General features: G+C 56.6%; 1 protein-coding gene across 9 annotated transcripts in view; it reads right to left on the bottom strand.

Annotated features, from left to right (window-relative positions):
* The window catches only part of LOC107310655 (nuclear receptor-binding protein 2), a 58337-nt gene extending 43997 nt beyond the window's left edge, over positions 1-14340 (bottom strand). For 4 of the 9 annotated variants that reach the window (XR_014941335.1, XM_085533961.1, XM_085533965.1 and 1 more), the window contains exon 1: positions 14164-14340. Coding sequence is in view for 7 of the 9 variants with exons in the window: in XM_085533961.1 (XP_085390087.1) it covers positions 14164-14280 (117 nt within the window). In the remaining 2 variants the exon portion in view is untranslated. Of the gene's footprint in view, positions 1-505; positions 896-14163 lie in introns of those variants that run through there. The other 5 variants (XR_014941334.1, XM_085533959.1, XM_085533964.1 and 2 more) reach the window with 5 other exon arrangements.
* Positions 14341-22942: the final 8602 nt, after the last annotated feature.

Genomic DNA, 22942 nt, shown 5'->3' with positions numbered 1-22942 from the left:
CCATATTGCAACTCTCTGCCCACACAGTCTCACCAGCACTGAGACTCCCTGGTTCCAATACAACCCTTCTTGCTCAGCTGGACACACAATCAGCTGGCTCTCAACAGCACCCCAAGACCCCTTTCCTATCCAGATCTGCCCCCCTTGTGTGCCCTCAGCTCAGCTCCAACCCCGGGGGGAGGCCACGTCCTGCCTGCAAAAGAGCTTTACCCAAAGCACTTCCAAAATCTGGCACAGGTTTGCTGCTTTGTCTCCAAGGCAACTGAGCAGGGCAAAGCCTCAGCAAGCAGCACAGGGTCACGTCAGCACCCTGGGCTCCCTGGGCAGGGGGCTGCAAGGCAGGCACAGGACAAAGCTCAAAGTGCTCGTGCCTCGGTTGTTTGGTGGCTATTGGGCATCCAGTGTGCCATGGGTCCCAGCCCCACAGTATGGAGCATCTGCTGAACCCCACGGCATGGAGCAGAAGCCACAGAGAAGCAGAAGGCACAGAGATGGTGATGCTCACAGCGGACACATGGTTCCTTATGACAACACTGGGATTTCCTGGGGCTGAACGGGGAATGCTGTGCCCAGGGGAGCAGAGCAAACCCCAACCCGCTGCTCTGCTCTGGGATCTTGTTAGACTGGGTGAGAGCAGGAGCTGCACGTGGGTCTTCTGAGACTCTGCTGGAGTCATGGATGGCACAGAGCTGCATGGGGACCTCAGTGCTGAGCCTGCGCTCTGAGCAGCGCATGCAGGGATGCAGAGATGTGCCTTGAAATGCTGCAGCACAGAAATGATTCTTCCTGCTGTGTGAAAAGGAAAAGGAGCTCAGACGGCTGAAGCCACATTAATAGCTGGGCTGACCATCTCGGCTCACTGAGGGCTGTGGCTGACAGACAGCACTGACTGCATGAAGGAGCACAGCTGGACAAGAGCTCCAAGACCCCCATGTCCAACCCAGCCCACCCCATGGTGCCCACTGCCCACCTCCCCCATTGCCACATCCCCAAGGTCCTGAAACGACCCCAGGGTTGGCGGCTGTCCCACTTCCCCGTGCAGCTGCGCCACTGCAGCACTGCTCCTTCCAGGAATGAGTTGTTCCTATTCCTAAAATTAAGGTCCAACCTGACCCCCCTCGTGCAAGGTGAGGCCATCAGCTCTCATCCTATCGCTATCCCCCAGGAGCAGAGGTTACCCCCACCTCACTCCAACCTCATTTCAGGGGGTGGGAGGCAGCGCTGTGGTCTCTGCTGAGCCCCCTCTGCCCCAGGGAGAGAAGCTGCTGTGGGACCTCACCTGGCGGCAGGTGACAAAGCCAATGGGGTTTGGCTTTGCCCAAATCCACCCACTGCCGTCTGCAGCAGAACAACAGCCCGAGCCCACGGCGGCGGAGCAGAGGGAGGACGAGGGATCTGAGCCGCCAGATAAACCAGTTTTCTCTGCACGATCGTGTTACACAACGAGCAGGTGAAGGGAACACATGAGATGGAAAATATTTTGATCCTACTGAAGCATTTGATCCTGCCCTTACAAAAACAAGCGCTCAGCTGAGAGCGGGGTGGGCAGAGGCTGAATGCGCTGCCAGCCGCAGGGCTTAGCAGAGCCGCGATGGAAGGGAGCCATGCACAGACACCGTGAGATCTGCTGATCTCCGAGCCCAAATGGTTGGAATGGATGATCCTTTAGGTCTTTTCCAGCCTTGGTGTGATTCTATGGTTCTATGGTTCTATGCTGCTGATCCCTGAGCCCAAATGGTTGGAATGGATGATCCTTTAGGTCTTTTCCAGCCTTGGTGATTCTATGATTCTATGGTTCTATGCTGCTGATCTCTGAGCCCAAATGGTTGGAATGGATGATCCTTTAGGTCTTTTCCAACCTTGGTGATTCTGTGATTCTATGGTTCTATGCTGCTGATCTCTGAGCCCAAATGGTTGGAATGGATGATCCTTTAGGTCTTTTCCAACCTTGGTGATTCTATGATTCTATGGTTCTATGCTGCTGATCTCTGAGCCCAAATGGTTGGAATGGATGATCCTTTAGGTCTTTTCCAACCTTGGTGTGATTCTATGGTTCTATGGTTCTATGCTGCTGATCCCTGAGCCCAAATGGTTGGAATGGATGATCCTTTAGGTCTTTTCCTACCTTGGTGTGATTCTATGATTCTATGGTTCTATGCTGCTGATCTCCGAGCCCAAATGGTTGGAATGGATGATCCTTTAGGTCTTTTCCAGCCTTGGTGTGATTCTATGGTTCTATGGTTCTATGCTGCTGATCCCTGAGCCCAAATGGTTGGAATGGATGATCCTTTAGGTCTTTTCCAACCTTGGTGATTCTATGATTCTATGGTTCTATGCTGCTGATCTCTGAGCCCAAATGGTTGGAATGGATGATCCTTTAGGTCTTTTCCAGCCTTGGTGTGATTCTATGATTTTATGGTTCTATGCTGCTGATCTCTGAGCCCAAATGGTTGGAATGGATGATCCTTTAGGTCTTTTCCAACCTTGGTGATTCTATGATTCTATGGTTCTATGCTGCTGATCCCTGAGCCCAAATGGTTGGAATGGATGATCCTTTAGGTCTTTTCCAGCCTTGGTGATTCTATGATTCTATGGTTCTATGCTGCTGATCTCCGAGCCCAAATGGTTGGAATGGATGATCCTTTAGGTCTTTTCCTACCTTGGTGTGATTCTATGATCCTATGGTTCTATGTTGCTGATCTCTGAGCCCAAATGGTTGGAATGGATGATCCTTTAGGTCTTTTCCAGCCTTGGTGTGATTCTATGATTCTATGGTTCTATGTTGCTGATCTCTGAGCCCAAATGGTTGGAATGGATGATCCTTTAGGTCTTTTCCAGCCTTGGTGTGATTCTATGATTCTATGGTTCTATGTTGCTGATCTCTGAGCCCAAATGGTTGGAATGGATGATCCTTTAGGTCTTTTCCTACCTTGGTGTGATTCTATGATTCTATGGTTCTATGCTGCTGATCTCTGAGCCCGAATGGTTTTAATGGATGATCCTTTAGGTCTTTTCCAACCTTGGTGTGATTCTATGGTTCCGTGGTTCTATGGTTCTATGCTGCTGATCTCTGAGCCCAAATGGTTGGAATGGATGACCTTTTAGATCTTTTCCAGCCTTGGTGATTCTATGATCCTATGGTTCTATGCTGCTGATCTCTGAGCCCAAATGGTTGGAATGGATGATCCTTTAGGTCTTTTCCTACCTTGGTGTGATTCTGTGATTCTATGGTTCTATGCTGCTGATCTCTGAGCCCGAATGGTTTTAATGGATGATCCTTTAGGTCTTTTCCAGCCTTGGTGTGATTCTATGATTCTATGGTTCTATGCTGCAGCTCAACACTGTGCAGTGATGGAAGGAAATGTTGGGTCATCAACAGCTGTCCTGCAGAGGAGGACCTCAAAGAGGACAGAGGTGGCAGAACCACAAGCAGGAGAATCCTAATAGTTCATATTACTCTAATTATATTACTCTAATTATAAACTCTAATAGTTCATATTAGTGTTGGAGCAGACTTCCAGGTCACCAAGTCCGACTTCAACACACCCACATTGAGCCCACCCACAGCATCACAGAATCATTAAGGTTGGGAAAGACCTCGCAGATCAGCTGGTCCAACCATCAGCCCGACCACCACAGGAGCAATGGGGGCCGGGTGCCTTTCTCTCCACACTGAAACCTGCCCTTCCTTCTTGCCCTGCAGCTGCTACAGCAAACCCTGGGATCCCTGACCTCTGTCCCATTGCTGAGCGGGCACAGAAGTCGATTTTTCCACTGCTCAGATAAGAGCCAGGTGCAGCGCTGCGGGCTGAAGGCAATGCCTGGTTGGTACCTCCAGGGCAGAGGAATTGCTCCTGAAGGGCAAAGGAATCATAGAATCATCACAGAGCCATGGAATGGTTGGGTTGGCTTGGCACGGCAGGGTCCTTGTAGATCTCAGAGCCATGGGTTGGCTGTGTTGGCAGGGTCCTTACAGATCACAGAGCCATGGGCTGGTTGGGTTGGCAGGGTCCTTACAGATCACAGAGCCATGGAATGGTTGGGTTGGCAGGGTCCTTACAGATCACAGAGCCATGGAATGGTTGGGTTGGCAGGGTCCTTACAGATCACAGAGCCATGGGCTGGTTGGGTTGGCAGGGTCCTTACAGATCACAGAGCCATGGGCTGGCTGTGTTGGCAGGGTCCTTACAGATCACAGAGCCATGGGCTGGTTGGGTTGGCAGGGTCCTTACAGATCACAGAGCCATGGAATGGTTGGGTTGGCAGGGTCCTTACAGATCACAGAGCCATGGAATGGTTGGGTTGGCAGGGTCCTTACAGATCACAGAGCCATGGGCTGGCTGTGTTGGCAGGGTCCTTACAGATCACAGAGCCATGGGCTGGTTGGGTTGGCAGGGTCCTTACAGATCACAGAGCCATGGGCTGGTTGGGTTGGCAGGGTCCTTACAGATCACAGAGCCATGGAATGGTTGGGTTGGCAGGGTCCTTACAGATCACAGAGCCATGGAATGGTTGGGTTGGCAGGGTCCTTGTAGATCTCAGAGCCATGGGTTGGCTGTGTTGGCAGGGTCCTTACAGATCACAGAGCCATGGGCTGGTTGGGTTGGCAGGGTCCTTACAGATCACAGAGCCATGGAATGGTTGGGTTGGCAGGGTCCTTACAGATCACAGAGCCATGGGCTGGTTGTGCTGGCAGGGTCCTTATAGATAAGAGCCATGGAATGTTTGGGTCAGGTTGGAAGGGTCCTTACAGATCACAGAGCCCCATAAAGTAGCAGGGGGGTGTTTGCCCTCATGCTGTGAGTGTGCAGCACACACCATAGCTGAACCTGCACAATGCTCCTTCCCTCAAAGCAACACGACCTCACATCTGATCCCGTATGACCACACTGGGCAACGCTCCAGCACCGCCTCTCACATCCTTACCGCCCGGTGCCAACACAAGGAATAGAAGGGCAAAGCAGCGGTGTTTGCCCTGCTTTATAACACGGCTGTGGGCAGCTCCTTTGTCCCAGCAGCACAATGCCAACACCACCGGGACTGTGTGTGTCCCATGGTTACATTGGAGCAAAACAAGGAAGGAGGTGAGGGGTACACGGGGTGCACAGCCTGAGAGGCTCCCACGCATCTGAGCGCAGCACACAGAAATACCTGCAGGCACAAAACAAGCGGAAGGGCAGAAACCAGCCGGGTCAAAACAGGAAGGGACAGAACACGGAGAGTAATTTTAGCAGCCCTCCTTGGCATGTGGGCTGAGGAGCACAGAGCTCCGACTGTGTGCATATGGGACACGGTGAGAGCTGGAGCAGATGGGAGCAAGGAGCGCAGCACGCAGCCACAGGCTGCAAACTGACACCGATCTGGGGGGGAAATGGGTGGGAATCAGGCAGTGTGTGCTGCGGGATGGAGACGTTCTGCAGCCACACACCCACGCTGGGCAGCCAACAGCAGCGCCCAGAACAAGGAGTGGGATTGTTGCAGCCAGGAGGATGGAGGGATCCTGGGGGTGGGGAACGCTGCACAGAAAGCAGAGATGAAACAAATGCAGAACCGCCTCCGTGCATCACCCACATGGACTAAGAGGGGGACAGGGAGTAAGAGGGGGACAGAGGGGGACAGTGAGAGCAGCTCCCAGCCTCTGCTTCACGGTGCCAAGGAGAGGCTACGCTGCCTCCTCCCAGCAAAGGTCACCCTGCGGTGAGCTGCGCCTGCCTGCAAACAAACGCCCTCCGCCAAGCCCTGCGATGCCCACAACACCAAAACTCCTCCTGAGCACCGAGCTCAGCTCTGCAGAGCCACAGAGCCGCCTGCTCGGTGGGCTGCCACAACCCCCACGGTCAACACACGGCGAACAAACGCCCCCAAAGCCGAGGGAAGAACAAACAGGCGGCGTGTTGAGGAGCAAAGTCCTCCAGGCTCCTCGGCTGGGTAAAAGCAAAGCAGAGCCCGGCAGCCCTGAGCCCTCCCTCCCAGCGGGGCTGGCAGAAATAGCTCCAATGGCAAAAATTCAACACCTGGAGGCTTCCCAGCAAAACACATCGCAGCGCTGCCTGTCCTCACTGCGGCCTCCTGGAGCACCCCAGCAGGGGGAAGCTGCAGCCCCTCCGTGTATGCAGAAGCCACAGCCCCTCCATGCATGCAGAAGCCGCAGCCCTTCCGTGCATGCAGAAGCCGCATGTTTCCCATCCTCCCCACCCAGCAGATTCCTCCCCCCATCCATCCCCCCTTTAGTCTGCTTTTGCCCTTCTCTTCCTTTGACCGCTGCTTCTTTTTCCTCCCTTTCCCTCATGTTGGGCTTAGAGGTGAACCGAAGCTCAGAGTTCAGAGCCCATGCAGTTGTTAACCCTTTCCTGATTGCATTAAAGGCTTTACCAAAGGAGATGTGGGGCAGAACAGTGGCAGCAAACAGCCCATGGGCAGCAGCCCCTTCCTGATGCACACAGGTATGAAAATGCAGCGCGTGCGGATCCGTAACCATTTGCTTCCAGCAACATGGCATGAGTTTGCCAAAGGATGGCAAAGCTTCAAGCAGAAGCAAAGTGGCGCTTTGCAGCCCCCGCTGTTCCCCATTGCTTGGTGCTCTCAATGCTCCCAATGCTCAGGACGGCTGGAAAAAGGCAACGCTGTCACCAAAGCGATGCCAAAAACAAACCCTGCCTAAGTGCAAACGTCCGCAACAGCGCTGACACGAAGCCATGGAAGAAGTCACGGCTGCTTGTCCAGGTCTGCTGCAGAACGCTTTAAATGCTTCTATTTGCTCATCCATAACTTCAAATGCACCACAAGAAACACAACAGGAGAGCGCAGAGGAAGCCGTGAGGTTGTTTTCTCCCTGGCACGTGGCGCATTCACTCTGCTGCATGCACAGCTGGAGAGCGGCGCATCCAAAGAGCTGCATGCACAGCTGGAGAGCGGTGCATCCACGGAGCTGCACGCACAGCTGGAGAGCGGCGCATCCAAAGAGCTGCATGCACAGCTGGAGAGCAGTGCATCCACGGAGCTGCATGCACAGCTGGAGAGCGGCGCATCCATGGAGCTGCATGCACAGCTGGAGAGCGGCGCATCCACGGAGCTGCAAGCACAGCAGGAGAGCGGTGCATCCACAGAGCTGCATGCACAGCAGGAGAGCGGTGCATCCAAAGAGCTGCATGCGCAGCTGGAGAGCGGTGCATCCACGGAGCTGCATGCACAGCTGGAGAGCGGTGCATCCACGGAGCTGCATGCACAGCTGGAGAGCGGCGCATCCACAGAGCTGCATGCACAGCTGGAGAGCGGTGCATCCAAAGAGCTGCATGCACAGCTGGAGAGCGGTGCATCCAAAGAGCTGCATGCACAGCTGGAGAGCGGTGCATCCACGGAGCTGCATGCACAGCTGGAGAGCGGTGCATCCAAAGAGCTGCATGCACAGCTGGAGAACAGTGCATCCAAAGAGCTGCATGCACAGCTGGAGAGCGGAGCATCCACGGAGCTGCATGCACAGCTGGAGAGCGGTGCATCCAAAGAGCTGCATGCACAGCTGGAGAACAGTGCATCCAAAGAGCTGCATGCACAGCTGGAGAGCGGAGCATCCACGGAGCTGCATGCACAGCTGGAGAGCGGTGCATCCAAAGAGCTGCATGCACAGCTGGAGAGCGGTGCATCCAAAGAGCTGCATGCACAGCTGGAGAACAGTGCATCCAAAGAGCTGCATGCACAGCTGGAGAACAGTGCATCCAAAGAGCTGCATGCACAGCTGGAGAGCAGAGCATCCACGGAGCTGCATGCACAGCTGGAGAGCGGTGCATCCAAAGAGCTGCATGCACAGCTGGAGAGCGGCGCATCCACGGAGCTGCATGCACAGCTGGAGAGCGGTGCATCCACGGAGCTGCATGCACAGCTGGAGAGCGGTGCATCCAAAGAGCTGCATGCACAGCTGGAGAACAGTGCATCCAAAGAGCTGCATGCACAGCTGGAGAACAGGGCATCCAAAGAGCTGCATGCACAGCTGGAGAACGGTGCATCCAAAGAGCTGCATGCACAGCTGGAGAGCGGAGCATCCACGGAGCTGCATGCACAGCTGGAGAGCGGTGCATCCAAAGAGCTGCATGCACAGCTGGAGAGCGGCGCATCCACGGAGCTGCATGCACAGCTGGAGAGCGGTGCATCCAAAGAGCTGCATGCACAGCTGGAGAGCGGTGCATCCAAAGAGCTGCATGCACAGCTGGAGAGCGGTGCATCCAAAGAGCTGCAAGCACAGCTGGAGAACAGTGCATCCAAAGAGCTGCATGCACAGCTGGAGAACAGTGCATCCAAAGAGCTGCATGCACAGCTGGAGAGCGGAGCATCCACGGAGCTGCATACACAGCTGGAGAGCGGTGCATCCAAAGAGCTGCATGCACAGCGGGAGAGCGGCGCAGCGCTGCATGATGGGGTGGTGCAGAACGGCTGCAACCCCTCAACGGGAAACAAAGGTGCAGCCCCGCGTGCAGCCCTGCGGTACCCAATCACAGCACACCTCCTGCACTCAGACTCAGTGGCACAGCAGCAGAGCCTTGCATGGGCGCTCGCAACAGCAAAGCATCATGCATCCAACACAGCACCATGCATCCAGAACAGCATGGTACAGCACCATGCATCCAGCACCATGCACCCAGCATATCACCAGCAGAGTATGCATCCAGCACAGCACCAGCACAGCACCAGCACAGCACCATGCAACCAGCACAGCACCGTGCACCCAGCACGGCACCCTGCACCCAGCACGGCACCCTGCACCCAGCACGGCACCCTGCACCCAGCACGGCACCCTGCGTCCAGCACGGCACCCTGCACCCAGCACGGCACCCTGCGTCCAGCACGGCACCCTGCGTCCAGCACGGCACCCTGCACCCAGCACGGCACCCTGCGTCCAGCACGGCACCCTGCGTCCAGCACGGCACCCTGCGTCCAGCACGGCACCCTGCGTCCAGCACGGCACCCTGCGTCCAGCACGGCACCCTGCATCCAGCACGGCACCCTGCATCCAGCACGGCACCCTGCACCCAGCACGGCACCCTGCATCCAGCACGGCACCCTGCATCCAGCACGGCACCCTGCGTCCAGCACGGCACCCTGCGTCCAGCACGGCACCCTGCATCCAGCACGGCACCCTGCATCCAGCACGGCACCCTGCACCCAGCACGGCACCCTGCACCCAGCACGGCACCCTGCATCCAGCACGGCACCTTGCATCCAGCACGGCACCCTGCACCCAGCACGGCACCCTGCATCCAGCACGGCACCTTGCACCCAGCACGGCACCCTGCACCCAGCACGGCACCCTGCGTCCAGCACGGCACCCTGCGTCCAGCACGGCACCCTGCACCCAGCACGGCACCCTGCGTCCAGCACGGCACCCTGCACCCAGCACGGCACCCTGCATCCAGCACGGCACCCTGCACCCAGCACGGCACCCTGCATCCAGCACGGCACCCTGCGTCCAGCACGGCACCCTGCGTCCAGCACAGCACCCTGCATCCAGCACGGCACCCTGCGTCCAGCACGGCACCCTGCGTCCAGCACGGCACCCTGCATCCAGCACGGCACCCTGCGTCCAGCACGGCACCCTGCATCCAGCACGGCACCCTGCATCCAGCACGGCACCCTGCATCCAGCACGGCACCCTGCACCCAGCACGGCACCCTGCACCCAGCACAGCACAACCAGGACACAACAGCAGTACCCAGTACACCGCACCATGCACCCAGCACAGCAACACAGGGCCCTTGCAAAGTCATGTCTGTTCTGCAAAAGCAAATGCAAGAGCATAAATAATGAAAAGCAACAAGAGGGAATCCCTGTGGTGACAGAGCTTGTGAACATCAAAGCGTTTGCAAAACAGAAGGGCTGCGTGTGTGCACGAGGAAACAGCAGCCACAAACATCAGCGGGTTTTCTTCATGGTGCACGACTGGAGCACACTGCAATATGCAACAATGTCCTGCAAACAAATTCAACTACACTTGCTAGCATTGCTGCCACGTCTTGTTGATGACAACAGTGCCACCACCAACAGTGCCACCACCAACAGTGAAACCAACAGCAGTGCCACCAACAATCGTGCCACCAACAACAGTGCCACTAACAACAGTGCCACCATCAACAGTGCCACCACCAACAGTGCCACCATCAACAGTGACACCATCAACAGTGACACCATCAACAGTGACACCAACAACAGTGTCACCACCAACAGTGACACCAACAACAGTGACACCAACAACAACAGTGACACCAACAACAGTGACACCAACAACAGTGCCAACAACAACAGTGCCAACAACAACAGTGACACCAACAACAACAGTGACACCAACAACAACAGTGACACCAACAACAGTGACACCATCAACAGTGCCAACAACAACAGTGACACCAACAACAGTGACACCAACAACAGTGCCACCAACAACAGTGCCAACAACAACAGTGCCAACAACAACAGTGCCACCAACAGTGACACCACCAACAGTGCCACCACCAACAGTGCCAACAACAACAGTGAAACCAACAACAACAGTGCCACCACCAACAGTGCCAACAACAACAACAGTGCCAACAACAACAGTGCCAACAACAACAGTGAAACCAACAACAACAGTGACACCAACAACAGTGACACCAACAACAGTGACACCAACAACAGTGACACCAACAACAGTGACACCACCAACAGTGCCAACAACAACAGTGCCAACAACAACAGTGACACCACCAACAGTGACACCACCAACAGTGACACCACCAACAGTGACACCAACAACAGTGACACCAACAACAGTGCCAACAACAGTGACACCAACAACAGTGACACCAACAACAGTGCCAACAACAACAGTGACACCACCAACAGTGACACCAACAACAGTGACACCAACAACAGTGTCACCAACAACAGTGCCAACAACAACAGTGACACCAACAACAGTGACACCAACAACAACAGTGCCACCAACAACAGTGCCACAACCAACAGTGACACCACCAACAGTGACACCAACAACAGTGACACCACCAACAGTGACACCACCAACAGTGACACCAACAACAGTGACACCAACAACAGTGCCAACAACAGTGACACCAACAACAGTGACACCAACAACAGTGCCAACAACAACAGTGACACCACCAACAGTGACACCAACAACAGTGACACCAACAACAGTGTCACCAACAACAGTGCCAACAACAACAGTGACACCAACAACAGTGACACCAACAACAACAGTGCCACCAACAACAGTGCCACAACCAACAGTGACACCACCAACAGTGACACCACCAACAGTGACACCACCAACAGTGACACCACCAACAGTGACACCAACAACAGTGACACCAACAACAGTGCCAACAACAGTGACACCAACAACAGTGACACCAACAACAGTGCCAACAACAACAGTGACACCACCAACAGTGACACCAACAACAGTGACACCAACAACAGTGTCACCAACAACAGTGCCAACAACAACAGTGACACCAACAACAGTGACACCAACAACAACAGTGCCACCAACAACAGTGCCACAACCAACAGTGACACCACCAACAGTGACACCAACAACAGTGACACCACCAACAGTGACACCACCAACAGTGACACCAACAACAGTGCCAACAACAGTGACACCAACAACAGTGACACCAACAACAGTGCCAACAACAACAGTGCCAACAACAACAGTGACACCACCAACAGTGCCAACAACAACAGTGACACCAACAACAGTGACACCACCAACAGTGCCAACAACAACAGTGCCAACAACAACAGTGACACCAACAACAGTGACACCACCAACAGTGACACCAACAACAGTGAAACCAACAACAGTGACACCAACAACAGTGACACCAACAACAACAGTGACACCAACAACAGTGCCAACAACAACAGTGACACCAACAACAGTGCCAACAACAACAGTGCCAACAACAACAGTGCCAACAACAACAGTGCCAACAACAACAGCACCAGTCCTTTGGTGCCCACAGCTCTCATTGCAGGAGTATTATGGGGTTCACGCAGCAGCAGTCATTGGGTACCCATATCTCTATTTCAGGATCATTATGGGGTTTCATGCAGCACAAGTCATTGGTTGCCCACAGCTCTCATTGCAGGAGCATCAGGGAGTTACCACAGCACAAGTCATTGGGTGCCCATAGCTCTATTGCAGGAGCATCGGGGGGTTCACGCAGCACGAGTCAATTGGTGCCCACAGCTCCATTGCAGGAGCATCAGGGAGTTACCACAGCACAAGTCATTGTGTGTCCTCAGCTCTCATTGCAGGAGCATTATGGGGTTCACGCAGCACCAGTCATTGGGTTCCCATAGCACTCATTGCAGGATCATCGTGGTGTTGTCAGCCCCCAAACCTCTTTGTTTTCCTCCCCACCCTTCAGGCCGTCCCACAGAGACCCGGGACCTGCAGCCACCCCACACCATGAGCCCTGGGGATGAGGGATGTTATAACACAGCACTGGAGCTCAGCACCCATTGAGTGCAGCCTGCAGGTGGTGGCACCTCCAGAGCCCATCCCAAAGGAGCTGTGAGCAGGATCTGCTGGTCTGGGAGCACAGAGGAGGAGCTGGGGGTGCAGAGGTGGGATGCTGGGCAGGATCTGCTGGTCTATGAGCACAAGGGAAGAGCTGGGGGAGCAGGGGTGGGATGCTGGGCAGGATCTGCTGGTCTGGGAGCACAGAGGAAGAGCTGGGGGTGCAGGGGTGGGATGCTGGGCAGGATCTGCTGGTCTATGAGCACAAGGGAAGAGCTGGGGGAGCAGGGGTGGGATGCTGGGCAGGATCTGCTGGTCTGGGAGCACAGGGGAAGAGCTGGGGGTGCAGAGGTGGGATGCTGGACATTGCATCAGGCCCTGGCAAAGCCCCTGATGTGCAGCAGGGGAGGGGGGGGCAGAGATGGAACTGAGACCCACGGACACGGAGGTGCCACAGAGAAGTTGGGGGGCAGGTGATGGTGGTACCACCACATGAAGGTGACCCACAGCAAAGCACAGACCGGGTTGGTACAGGGAAGTGATGGAGGCCCCATCTCTGGGTTCAAAAAGCAGAGAGATGTGACACATGGGGACACGGCCAGTGGGGACACTGTGGGGTGGGCACGAGTGGGGATCCTGGAAGTCTTCTCCAGCCTTAATGAGGCTCTGACTCTGTTTAGAGACACGGCTGATGGGCACAGCGGGTGATGGTTTAAAGGGCCGGTGATAGTTTGAAGGGTCGATGTGGGGATCTCGTCCAACCTTAATGGCTCTCTGATGTGTGACTGGGAACAAGGGATGCCCAAAGGCAGGGCAGAGCGCCCGGGGCTGTTAGCAGGACATACAGGGCGCATTACTGTGGGTTGGGCCCTTTTCTACCACCGCTGTCCCACCCCCGCCCGGGGCGAGGATTTACCCCGGCTCAGGCGCCGCTCCCGGACGCCCCGATGGGGGCAGGGGGGGATTCGGGCTCCGCTTCCAGGGCACGTCGTACGGATACGAGGGGGAGAGGGGCCGGCAGAGCGACCCGGAGCTCCGCGGGACGCGGGTGGGCACCGCGCGATCGCTCTGCGGGGCTCCGGACGGGACGTTGTGGCCGCGGCGGCCCAAATCGCTGCTCCGGAGACGACGAACCGGATCCACCGCCCCGGGGGCAGCGGCCACAGCGGCGCCGATCCGCGATTCACCCGCGGATACAGCGCAGCCACCGCGCCGGGAACCGGAGCGCAGCGCACCGGGACGGCCCGAAGCGGAGACACCCGCACGGCGCTCACCGCACCGGGCACACCGAGCCCCGAGCCGAGCCGAGCCCCGCTCCGAACCGAGCCCCGAGCCGAACCGAGCCCCGAGCCGAACCGAGCCCCGAGCCGAGCCCCGCTCCGAGCCGAGCCCCGCTCCGAGCCGAGCCCCGAGCCGAGCCTAGCACCGCTCCGAGCCGAGCCACGCTCCGAGCCTAGCACCGCTCCGAGCCGAGCCACGCTCCGAGCCTAGCACCGCTCCGAGCCGAGCCACGCTCCGAGCCGAGCCACGCTCCGAAACGAGCTCCGCTCTCCCTCCCCCGCCCCCCGCCGCTCCGCTCCCGCACCGCCCTCCGGCGGCTCCCGCATCACCGCCCGCACCCTGGGGCTGCTCCCGGCCCCCACCTGCTCGCGGCGCTTCTGCCACCTCCCGCACGGACTCTCCTCCAGGATCTCGCTCTCCTCCTCGCTCTCCTCCTCCTTCTCATGCGCCAAACGCGCGTCGGGCTCCGGCACCGCCATCCCCGCACCGCTCCGGGGTGGACGGATCGTGCTCAGTTCCCCCCTCCACCCCCCGGCTCCGACGTGCGAACGCACACGGTCCGCCCCCGGCCCGCCCCGCGGGGAGAGGAGGGGCCGTCCCGCACAGCGCCCGCCCCGGGGCTCAGAGCCACGGGATCGTTAAGGTTGGAGCGGACCTTCAACATCCCTTCGTCCAACTGCGCCCCTCTCCCCTCCCCCGATGCCCACTGACCGGGTGCCGCATCACCCCGGTTCTGGAACTGCCCCAGAAATGGGGATGATTTCCCCCCCCCGTCCCTGGGCAGCTGTGCCGCCCCACGGCCACAGTTTGGGACAAGAGCTTTTCCCCGGTATTCAAGCTGAAATCAAACCCATCTCTCTGCACTTTAGAGACCCGGCTGTGATACTAAAGGTGGGAGCTGTCGGTCTGACAGAGCCAGACGGTTCGTTGTGCCCTTGGAGGATGCCTGACCTCCATCCCACCGCCGGGCTGCGGCACCGGGACCCACAGAACCACGGAAAACACGGGACGGGTGGGTCGGAAGGGACCCCGCAGATTAATGAGCTCCAGCCCCTGCCCTGGGTTGGCTGCTCCCCACCGGCTCAGGCTGCTCAGGGCCCCATCCACGGGCTCGGGCACCTCCAGAAACGGGGTCTCCACCCCATAATTCCCACATTTAAAGGAGAAAATAACAACACAAAACCAACAGGGCCGCTCGTAGAGCTCCGTGGCCGAGCCTTCATGCCCAGTGCATGACACCAGCCCCCTCCCAGCCCCCACCTCTGCCGCTCTCCACCCCATCCCCTCCCAATGGGGGTCTTTGTGCCAACTCCAGGCCTAAACTGGAGCCCAGGACCTTCTGTGCCCATCGGGGCTGTGCTGGGGGGGCAGAGCTGACTCAGAGCTTCACCCCCCGCAGGGCCTCACTCCCTGCAGCAGGAACCACTCAGCTGCGTTGAACAAGGAACTTCCCAGCTGCGCTCATTCCTCTGTCAGTTCCTGGCTCGTTGGCTGTTTTTCTTTTCTTTCTGGCCGTTCTGGTTCCTTTCAGCACGTTCATTATTCGTCCCACCCTGCTCGCTCCACCCCTGGTTGCTGCTATGGGAGCCCAGCCCTGTTCTGCGGTTGATCCCGAGGGGTTGTGGCCGTCGGTGGCATCTCCAGGTGACACCCAGTGCCTGGGGCACAGCTCAGCCAGGAGCCGCCCTGAGGGTGCAGGGAGTGCTGAGCACCACGGGGACATGGTGCCATATAGAGCCCGTGGGGACACTGCTACATAGAGCCCATGGGGACATGGTGCCATATAGAGCCCATGGGGACATGGTGCCATATAGAGCCCATGGGGACACTGTGCCATATAGAGCCCATGGGGACACTGCTACATAGAGCCCATGGGGACATGGTGCCATATAGAGCCTGTGGGGACATGGTGCCATATAGAGCCCGTGGGGACACTGTGCCATATAGAGCCCATGGGGACATGGTGCCATATAGAGCCCGTGGGGACATGGTGCCATATAGAGCCCATGGGGACATGGTGCCATATAGAGCCCATGGGGACACTGCTACATAGAGCCCATGGGGACATGGTGCCATATAGAGCCCGTGGGGACACTGTGCTACATAGAGCCCATGGGGACATGGTGCCATATAGAGCCTGTGGGGACACGGTGCCATATGGAGCCCCATGGCAGCCGGTGCCATCACATCCTGGCTGTATAGAATCATAGAATCATTGAATGACCCAGGTTGGAAAAGACCTTGAGGATCATCAGGTCCAACAGCAGCCCAACCAGAACCCTATAATTATAGTACCCTATAGCCATAGTACCCTATAACCATAGTACCCTATAACCACAGTACCCTATAGCCATAGTACCCTATAACCATAGTACCCTATAACCGTAGTACCCTATAGCCATAGTACCCTATAACCATAGTACCCTATAACCATGGTACCCTATAACCATAGTACCCTATAACCGTAGTACCCTATAACCATAGTACCCTATAACCAGAACCCTAACTCTAACAACCCTACACTAAGTCATATCCCTCAGTGAGGGAACAGAGTGAAACATAGCGACACATAGAGACAAATAGCGACACACAGAGACCCATAGTGACCCCATAGAGACCCATAGTGACCCATAGCATCCCATAGTTACCCATAGAGACAAATAGCAACACATAGAGACCCATAGTGACCCCATAGAGATCCACAGTGACCCATAGAGACCCATAGAATCATAGAATTACCCATTGGAAAAGACCTTGAAGATCATCAAGTCCAACCGCAGCCTAGCCAGAACCCTATAACCATAGTACCCTATAACCATAGTACCCTATAACCATTGTACCCTAACTCTAACAACCCTACACTAAATCATATCCCTGAGCACCACATCCCAACGGCTCTTAAAAATACCCAGGGATGGCGATTCCACCACCTCCCTGTTCAGCCTATTCCAGTACATAACTCCCCTTTCTGTAAAGAAGTTCTCCCTATAACACCATCCCAGTTATGCCCCCCCCCCCCAAAAAAAAAATAATAAAAATTACTCCATCTCCACCCATCCTGCACCTATCAGCCCAACCATGTGGGTAAGGAAGTCACTGATTCCTATCAGAGTGGAAAAGTCGGGCTGACAATAAGGACAGGGAATAGAAACAGGGAATAGAAGAATAGAAGGGCTGAGGATAGAGAGGGCTTTTCCTATAGTGCCCATCCTCTTGTATCCCTGAGATGCTCCAGTGAATGCCTCTACCTGTGGATCACACAGAATGACCCAGGTTGGAAGGGACCCCAAGGGTCACCAAGGCCCAACGTCCCTTCCTCAGTCAGGGCTGCCAACCCCCATGTTTAATACCAGTCTGGGCTGCCCAGAGCTCCATCCAACCTGGTCATGGGAGCTGCCTTCCTGCTGCCACCGTCCTCCAGTCCCAGCCTTAGTGGGACTTCAGGAGATGCCCTCAGCCCCAGCACAGGCCAAGAATGGGCAGAAGAGAGAAAGAGGCGCTCAAAAATGTGGGAGGAACCTGAATGGAGGCTGTGAAGAGCTGAGGGGTCTCAGTGGGGTCTTTGGAGGCTGTGAAGCGCTGAGGGGTCTCAGTGGGGTCCCTGGAGACTTTGAAGAGCTGAGGGTTCTCAGTGGGGTCCCTGGAGGCTGTGAAGAGCTGAGGGGTCTCATTTGTACCTGGAAGCTCTGAAGAGCTGAGGGGTCTCAGTGGGGTCCCTGGAGGCTTTGAAGAGCTGAGGGGTCTCAGTGGGGTCCGTGGAGGCTTTGAAGAGCTGAGGGGTCTCAGTGGGGTCTTTGGAGGCTGTGAAGAGCTGAGGGGTCTCAGTGGGGTCTTTGGAGGCTGAGAAGTGCTGAGGGGTCTCAGTGGGGTCCCTGGAGGCTGAGAAGAGCTGAGGGGTCTCAGTGGGGTCCCTGGAGGCTGTGAAGAGCTGAGGGGTCTCAGTGGGGTGCCTGGAGACTGTGAAGGGCTGAGGGGTCTCATTTGTGTACCTGGAAGCTCTGAAGAGTTGAGGGGTCTCAGTGGGGTCCCTGGAGGTTGTGAAGAGCTGAGGGGTCTCAGTGGGGTGCCTGGAGGCTTTGAAGAGCTGAGGGGTCTCAGTGGGGTGCCTGGAGGCTGCGAAGCGCTGAGGGGTCTCATTTGTGTACCTGGAAGCTCTGAAGAGCTGAGGGGTCTCAGTGGGGTCCCTGAAGAGAGATGGCTGTAGGATATCAGCAAAGTGTGACTCTGACTGCACAGAGGTCGCAGATGGAGGCTTCGTGCCAGGGAAGTTGGAGGGGCCTCAAAACAAGGTGGCGAAAGATCAGATCACGTAACAAATCCGTAGCAGAAATAAATGGCGACCAATTGCTGGAGCGAAACGTTTGGCCAATAGGTTTGGAGGGGAGCAAGCATCACCTTGATGTAGCGTCGTGGTGCATCTGGCAGCGCTGTGCAGCGCTCACAATGCATCCAAGGGGGACGAGCAGAGCTGGCAGCGCTCGGAGCTGCCACCAAGTGTGGGCTCAAGCAGCTCTGAAACCACAGGGAGCTCTCAGGGCACACGAAGGGGCAACAGAGACTGGGTGCAATACAGAGCTGAGAGCTGGGGAAGCAGCTGAATGGGGACATGCAGAATGATGGCACCACACAGAAGTGGGAGCCTATGGCTGCATGGGATCAGTGCTTGGGATGCCTGATAAGCAGCTTTGCAGCACAGCAGGGCAGTCATCCCTGATAGCGTTTCTTTGAGACAGCACCGTGGAATCCATCGCCGTCGGGTGTCGGTGGCAGCCAAAGCAGAAAATGATTTTAAAAGCCATTAGGCAAATCTGTGGGAGGGAAATTGATTGGAGGCCATTTAACAGCAGGATGCAGACGCAGCCTTTGGCTCAGCAGGGCTCTGGGCTGCTCCGTCTGCAATGGGGCAATCCCTGCGTGGTCCCTGCTCTTCCCCTTGGGATGAGCCACTAGAAAGGGGGCAGGGATGGGTGTGGGGATCTGTGGGTCTGCCCAGGGCGCTGCTCTATGCAGTCAGCTTTCTGTGGGCAGGGAAAGCTCTCCATTGAATCATAGAATCATAGAATGACTCAGGTTGGAAAAGACCTTGAAGATCATCAGGTCCAACTGCAGCCCAACCAGAACCTTATAACCATAGTACCCTATAACCATAGTACCCTAACTCTAACAACCCTACACTAAATCATATCCCTCAGTGAGGGAACATAGCGACACATAGCGACCCATAGAGACAAATTGGTATACATAGAGATCCATAGTGACCCACAGCGTCCCATAGTGACCCATACAGACTCATAGTGAGCCATAGAGACCCATAGAGACCCATAGTGACCCATAGAGATCCATAGTGACCCCATAGAGATCCATAGTGACCCATAGTGACCCATAGAGACCCATAGAATCATGGAATCATAGAATGACCCAGGTTGGAAAAGACCTTGAAGATCACCAAGTCCAACTGCAGCCCAACCAGAACCCTATAAACATAGTACCCTATAACCATAGCACCCTGTAACCGTAGTACCTTATAACCACAGTACCCTATAACCATAGCACCCTATAACCATAGCACCCTATAACCATAGTACCCTATAACCATAGTACCCTATAACCAGAACTCTAACAACCCTCCACTAAATCATATCCCTGAGCACCACATCCCAACGGCTCTTAAAAATACCCAGGGATGGCGATTCCACCACCTCCCTGTTCAGCCTATTCCAGTACATAACTCCCCTTTCTGTAAAGAAGTTCTTCCTAATATCCAACCTAAACTTGCCCTGGTGCAACTTGAGGCCATTTCCCCTTGTCCTGTCACTTGTCACCACTGCCACGAGGCCTTGGCTGAGCTCGGCTGTGCTTTGCCCTCCCGCTGGCTGCGCCCTGGACCCGCCGTGCTCCTCATGCACAAATCCTGGAGATCCTTTGAGGAATGTAAATCCCCTCCAGCAGCACAGATTGCTGACGTCCTGGATCCCAACCCCGGCTTTTTATTCCCATCATTGCACTGTGATTTCCTTGGGCACATCATGGGATGGAGCCTGTGTTCAGGTGGGAGCAGAGCTGGCACTGGGTCAGTGGCTGCTCCAATACAATGATCCACCTCAGGGCCTTCAGATCACTGCACAGAGCAGCACAAATTGCTGACAACCTGGATCCCAACCCCAGCTTTTTGTTCCCATCATTGCACTGTGATTTCCTTGGGCACATCATGGGATGGAGCCAGTTGTTTAGGTGGGAGCAGAGCTGGCACTGGGTCAGCAGCTCCAATGCAATGATCCATCCCAGGGCCTTCAAATCACTGCACAGAGCAGCACGGATTGCTGATATCCTGGATCTCAACCCCAGCTTTTTGCATGCAGTGTTCCCATCATTGCACTGTGATTTCCTTGGGCACATCATGGGATGGAGCCTGTGTTCAGTGGGAGCAGAGCTGGCACTGGGTCAGTGGCTGCTCCATTGCAGTGATCCATCCCAGGGCCTTCAGATCACTGCACAGAGCAGCACGGATTGCTGATGTCCTGGATCCCAACCCCAGGTCATTGCATGCAGCTTTTTATTGCCATCATTGCACTGTGATTTCCTTGGGCATATCATGGGATGGAGCCAGTTGTTTAGGTGGGAGCAGAGCTGGCACTGGGTCAGCTGCTCTGCTGCAATGATCCATCCCAGGGCCTTCAAATCACTGCACAGAGCAGCACGGATTGCTGATATCCTGGATCCCAACCCCAGCTTTTTGTTCCCATCATTGCACTGTGATTTCCTTGGGCACATCATGGGATGGAGCCTGTGTTCAGGTGGGAGCAGAGCTGGCACTGGGTCAGTGGCTGCTCCATTGCAGTGATCCATCCCAGAGCCTTCAGATCACTGCACAGTGCACCCACATCCATCACCTCTTTCTTCAACCCTTCCCATGCACTCATATGCCTTTTAACCTTCTTTCTATGATGCCCTTTATCCTGGCTGGAAAACACACAGCAGAGCCTCCATTTCTCTTACCAATCCACACTCAGGCATCAGCTGCATGTTTCCCTGTGCTGCCTGTCTCAGGTCTGGGTTGTTCAGACCTTTTGGACACTGCTGCATGGAGGACTCAGGGTGGAACCACACGGCTTTGCTTTCAGCCACGGTTTGCATGGAGGAGAGTGGAGACCTGAAAGCTGCTGCACAGTGTTGGTGCTGGTGGGTTATAGTGCAGTGATGAGCAGCGGAGCAGGAGCTCCTGGTGCTGTTCAATGAGCAATACTGTGCCCAACCTTGAGCTGGGGGCTGCACGAATGTTGGAGCTGGACCTCCTGCCCTCCCCCCTCCCCCTTCCCCTGGGCTCCAGCAGTGCCAATGTGGGCAGCACCAAGGTTGGAGCTGGACCCCCTGCCCTCCCCTGGGCTCCATTAGTGCCAATGTGGGCAGAACCAAGATTGGAACTGGACCCCTTGCCTTCCCCTGGGCTCCATCAGTGCCAATGTGGGCAGCACCGAGGTTGGGGCTGGACCCCCTGCCCTCCCCTGGGCTCCATCAGTGCTAATGTAGGCAAAACCAAGGTTGGAACTGGACCCCCTGCCCTCCCCCCTCCCCTGGGCTCCAGCAGTGCCAATGTGGGCAGCACCGAGCTTGGAGCTGGACCCCCTGCCCTCCCCTGGGCTCCAGCAGTGCCAATGTGGGCAGCACCGAGGTTGGGGCTGGACCCCCTGCCCTCCCCTGGGCTCCAGCAGTGCCAATGTGGGCAGCACCGAGGTTGGAGCAGGACCCCCTGCCCTCCCCCGGGCTCCAGCAGTGCCAATGTGGGCAGCACCAAGGTTGGGGCTGGACCCCCTGCCCTCCCCTGGGCTCCATTAGTGCCAATGTGGGCAGCACTGATATTGGAGCTGGACCCCCTGCCCACCTCCCGTGGGCTCCATCAGTGTCAGTGTGGGCAGCACCGAGGTTGTATCTGGACCCCCTGCCCTCCCCCCTCCCCTGGGCTCCAGCAGTGCCAATGTGGGCTGCACTGAGGTTGGAACTGGACCCCCTGCCCTCCCCCATCCCCTGGGCTCCATCAGTGCCAATGTGGGCAGCACAGAGGTTGGAGCTGGACCCCATGCCCCCCTCCCTCCCTCCCTCCCTCCTGGCTCCTCGAGACCCTTTGCTTTCCTCTGGTTAATATCCATGTGATGGATGGGGTTGGGACGCGGTGACGCCGGCTGGTTTTGCACAAGTTGCCCTTTGTCACCGAGTAAGGGTCAGTCCGGGTGGCAGACAGACCCATGGAGCTGGGAGGGCTGAGCTGTGCCCCATGGAGCTGGGAGGGCTGAGCTGTGCCCCATGGAGCTGGTAGGGCTGAGCTGTGCCCCATGGAGCTGGTAGGGCTGAGCTGTGCCCCATGGAGCTGGGAGAGCTGAGCTGTGCCCCATGGAGCTGGGAGGGCTGAGCTGTGCCCCATGGAGCTGGGAGAGCTGAACTGTGCCCCATGGAGCTGGGAGGGCTGAGATGTGTCCCATGGAGCTGGGAAGGAATAAGCTGTGCCCTATGGAGCTGGGAGGGCTGAGATGTGTCCCATGGAGCTGGGAAGGAATAAGCTGTGCCCTATGGAGCTGGGAGGGCTGAGATGTGTCCCATGGAGCTGGGAGAGCTGAGCTGTGCCCCATGGAGCTGGGAAGGAATAAGCTGTGCCCTATGGAGCTGGGAGGGCTGAGCTGTGCCCCATGGAGCTGGGAGGGCTGAGCTGTGTCCCATGGAGCTGGGAGGGCTGAGCTGTGCCCCATGGAGCTGGGAGGGCTGAGCTGTGCCCCATGGAGCTGGGAGGGCTGAGCTGTGCCCCATGGAGCTGGGAGGGCTGAGCTGTGGCCCATGGAGCTGGGAGGGCTGAGCTGTGCCCCATGGAGCTGGGAGGGATGAGCTGTGCCCCATGGAGCTGGGAGGGCTGAGCTGTGCCCCATGGAGCTGGGAGGGATGAGCTGTGCCCCATGGAGCTGGGAGGGATGAGCTGTGCCCCATGGAGCTGGGAGGGCTGAGCTGTGCCCCATGGAGCTGGGAGGGATGAGCTGTGCCCCATGGAGCTGTGAGGGCTGAACTGTGCCCCATGGAGCTGGGAGGGCTGCAGGCTCTGTAAGGTCTCAGTGCTGCTGTTTTGGTCTGTGGCACTTTCCTGGCAGCTCCTGCACGTCG

Source organism: Coturnix japonica, unplaced genomic scaffold, assembly GCF_054131305.1.
Source record: "Coturnix japonica strain WE unplaced genomic scaffold, WE-NBRP24 Scf072, whole genome shotgun sequence".
Lineage (NCBI taxonomy): Eukaryota > Metazoa > Chordata > Aves > Galliformes > Phasianidae > Coturnix > Coturnix japonica.
This window is presented reverse-complemented; position numbering and strand designations above follow the sequence as displayed.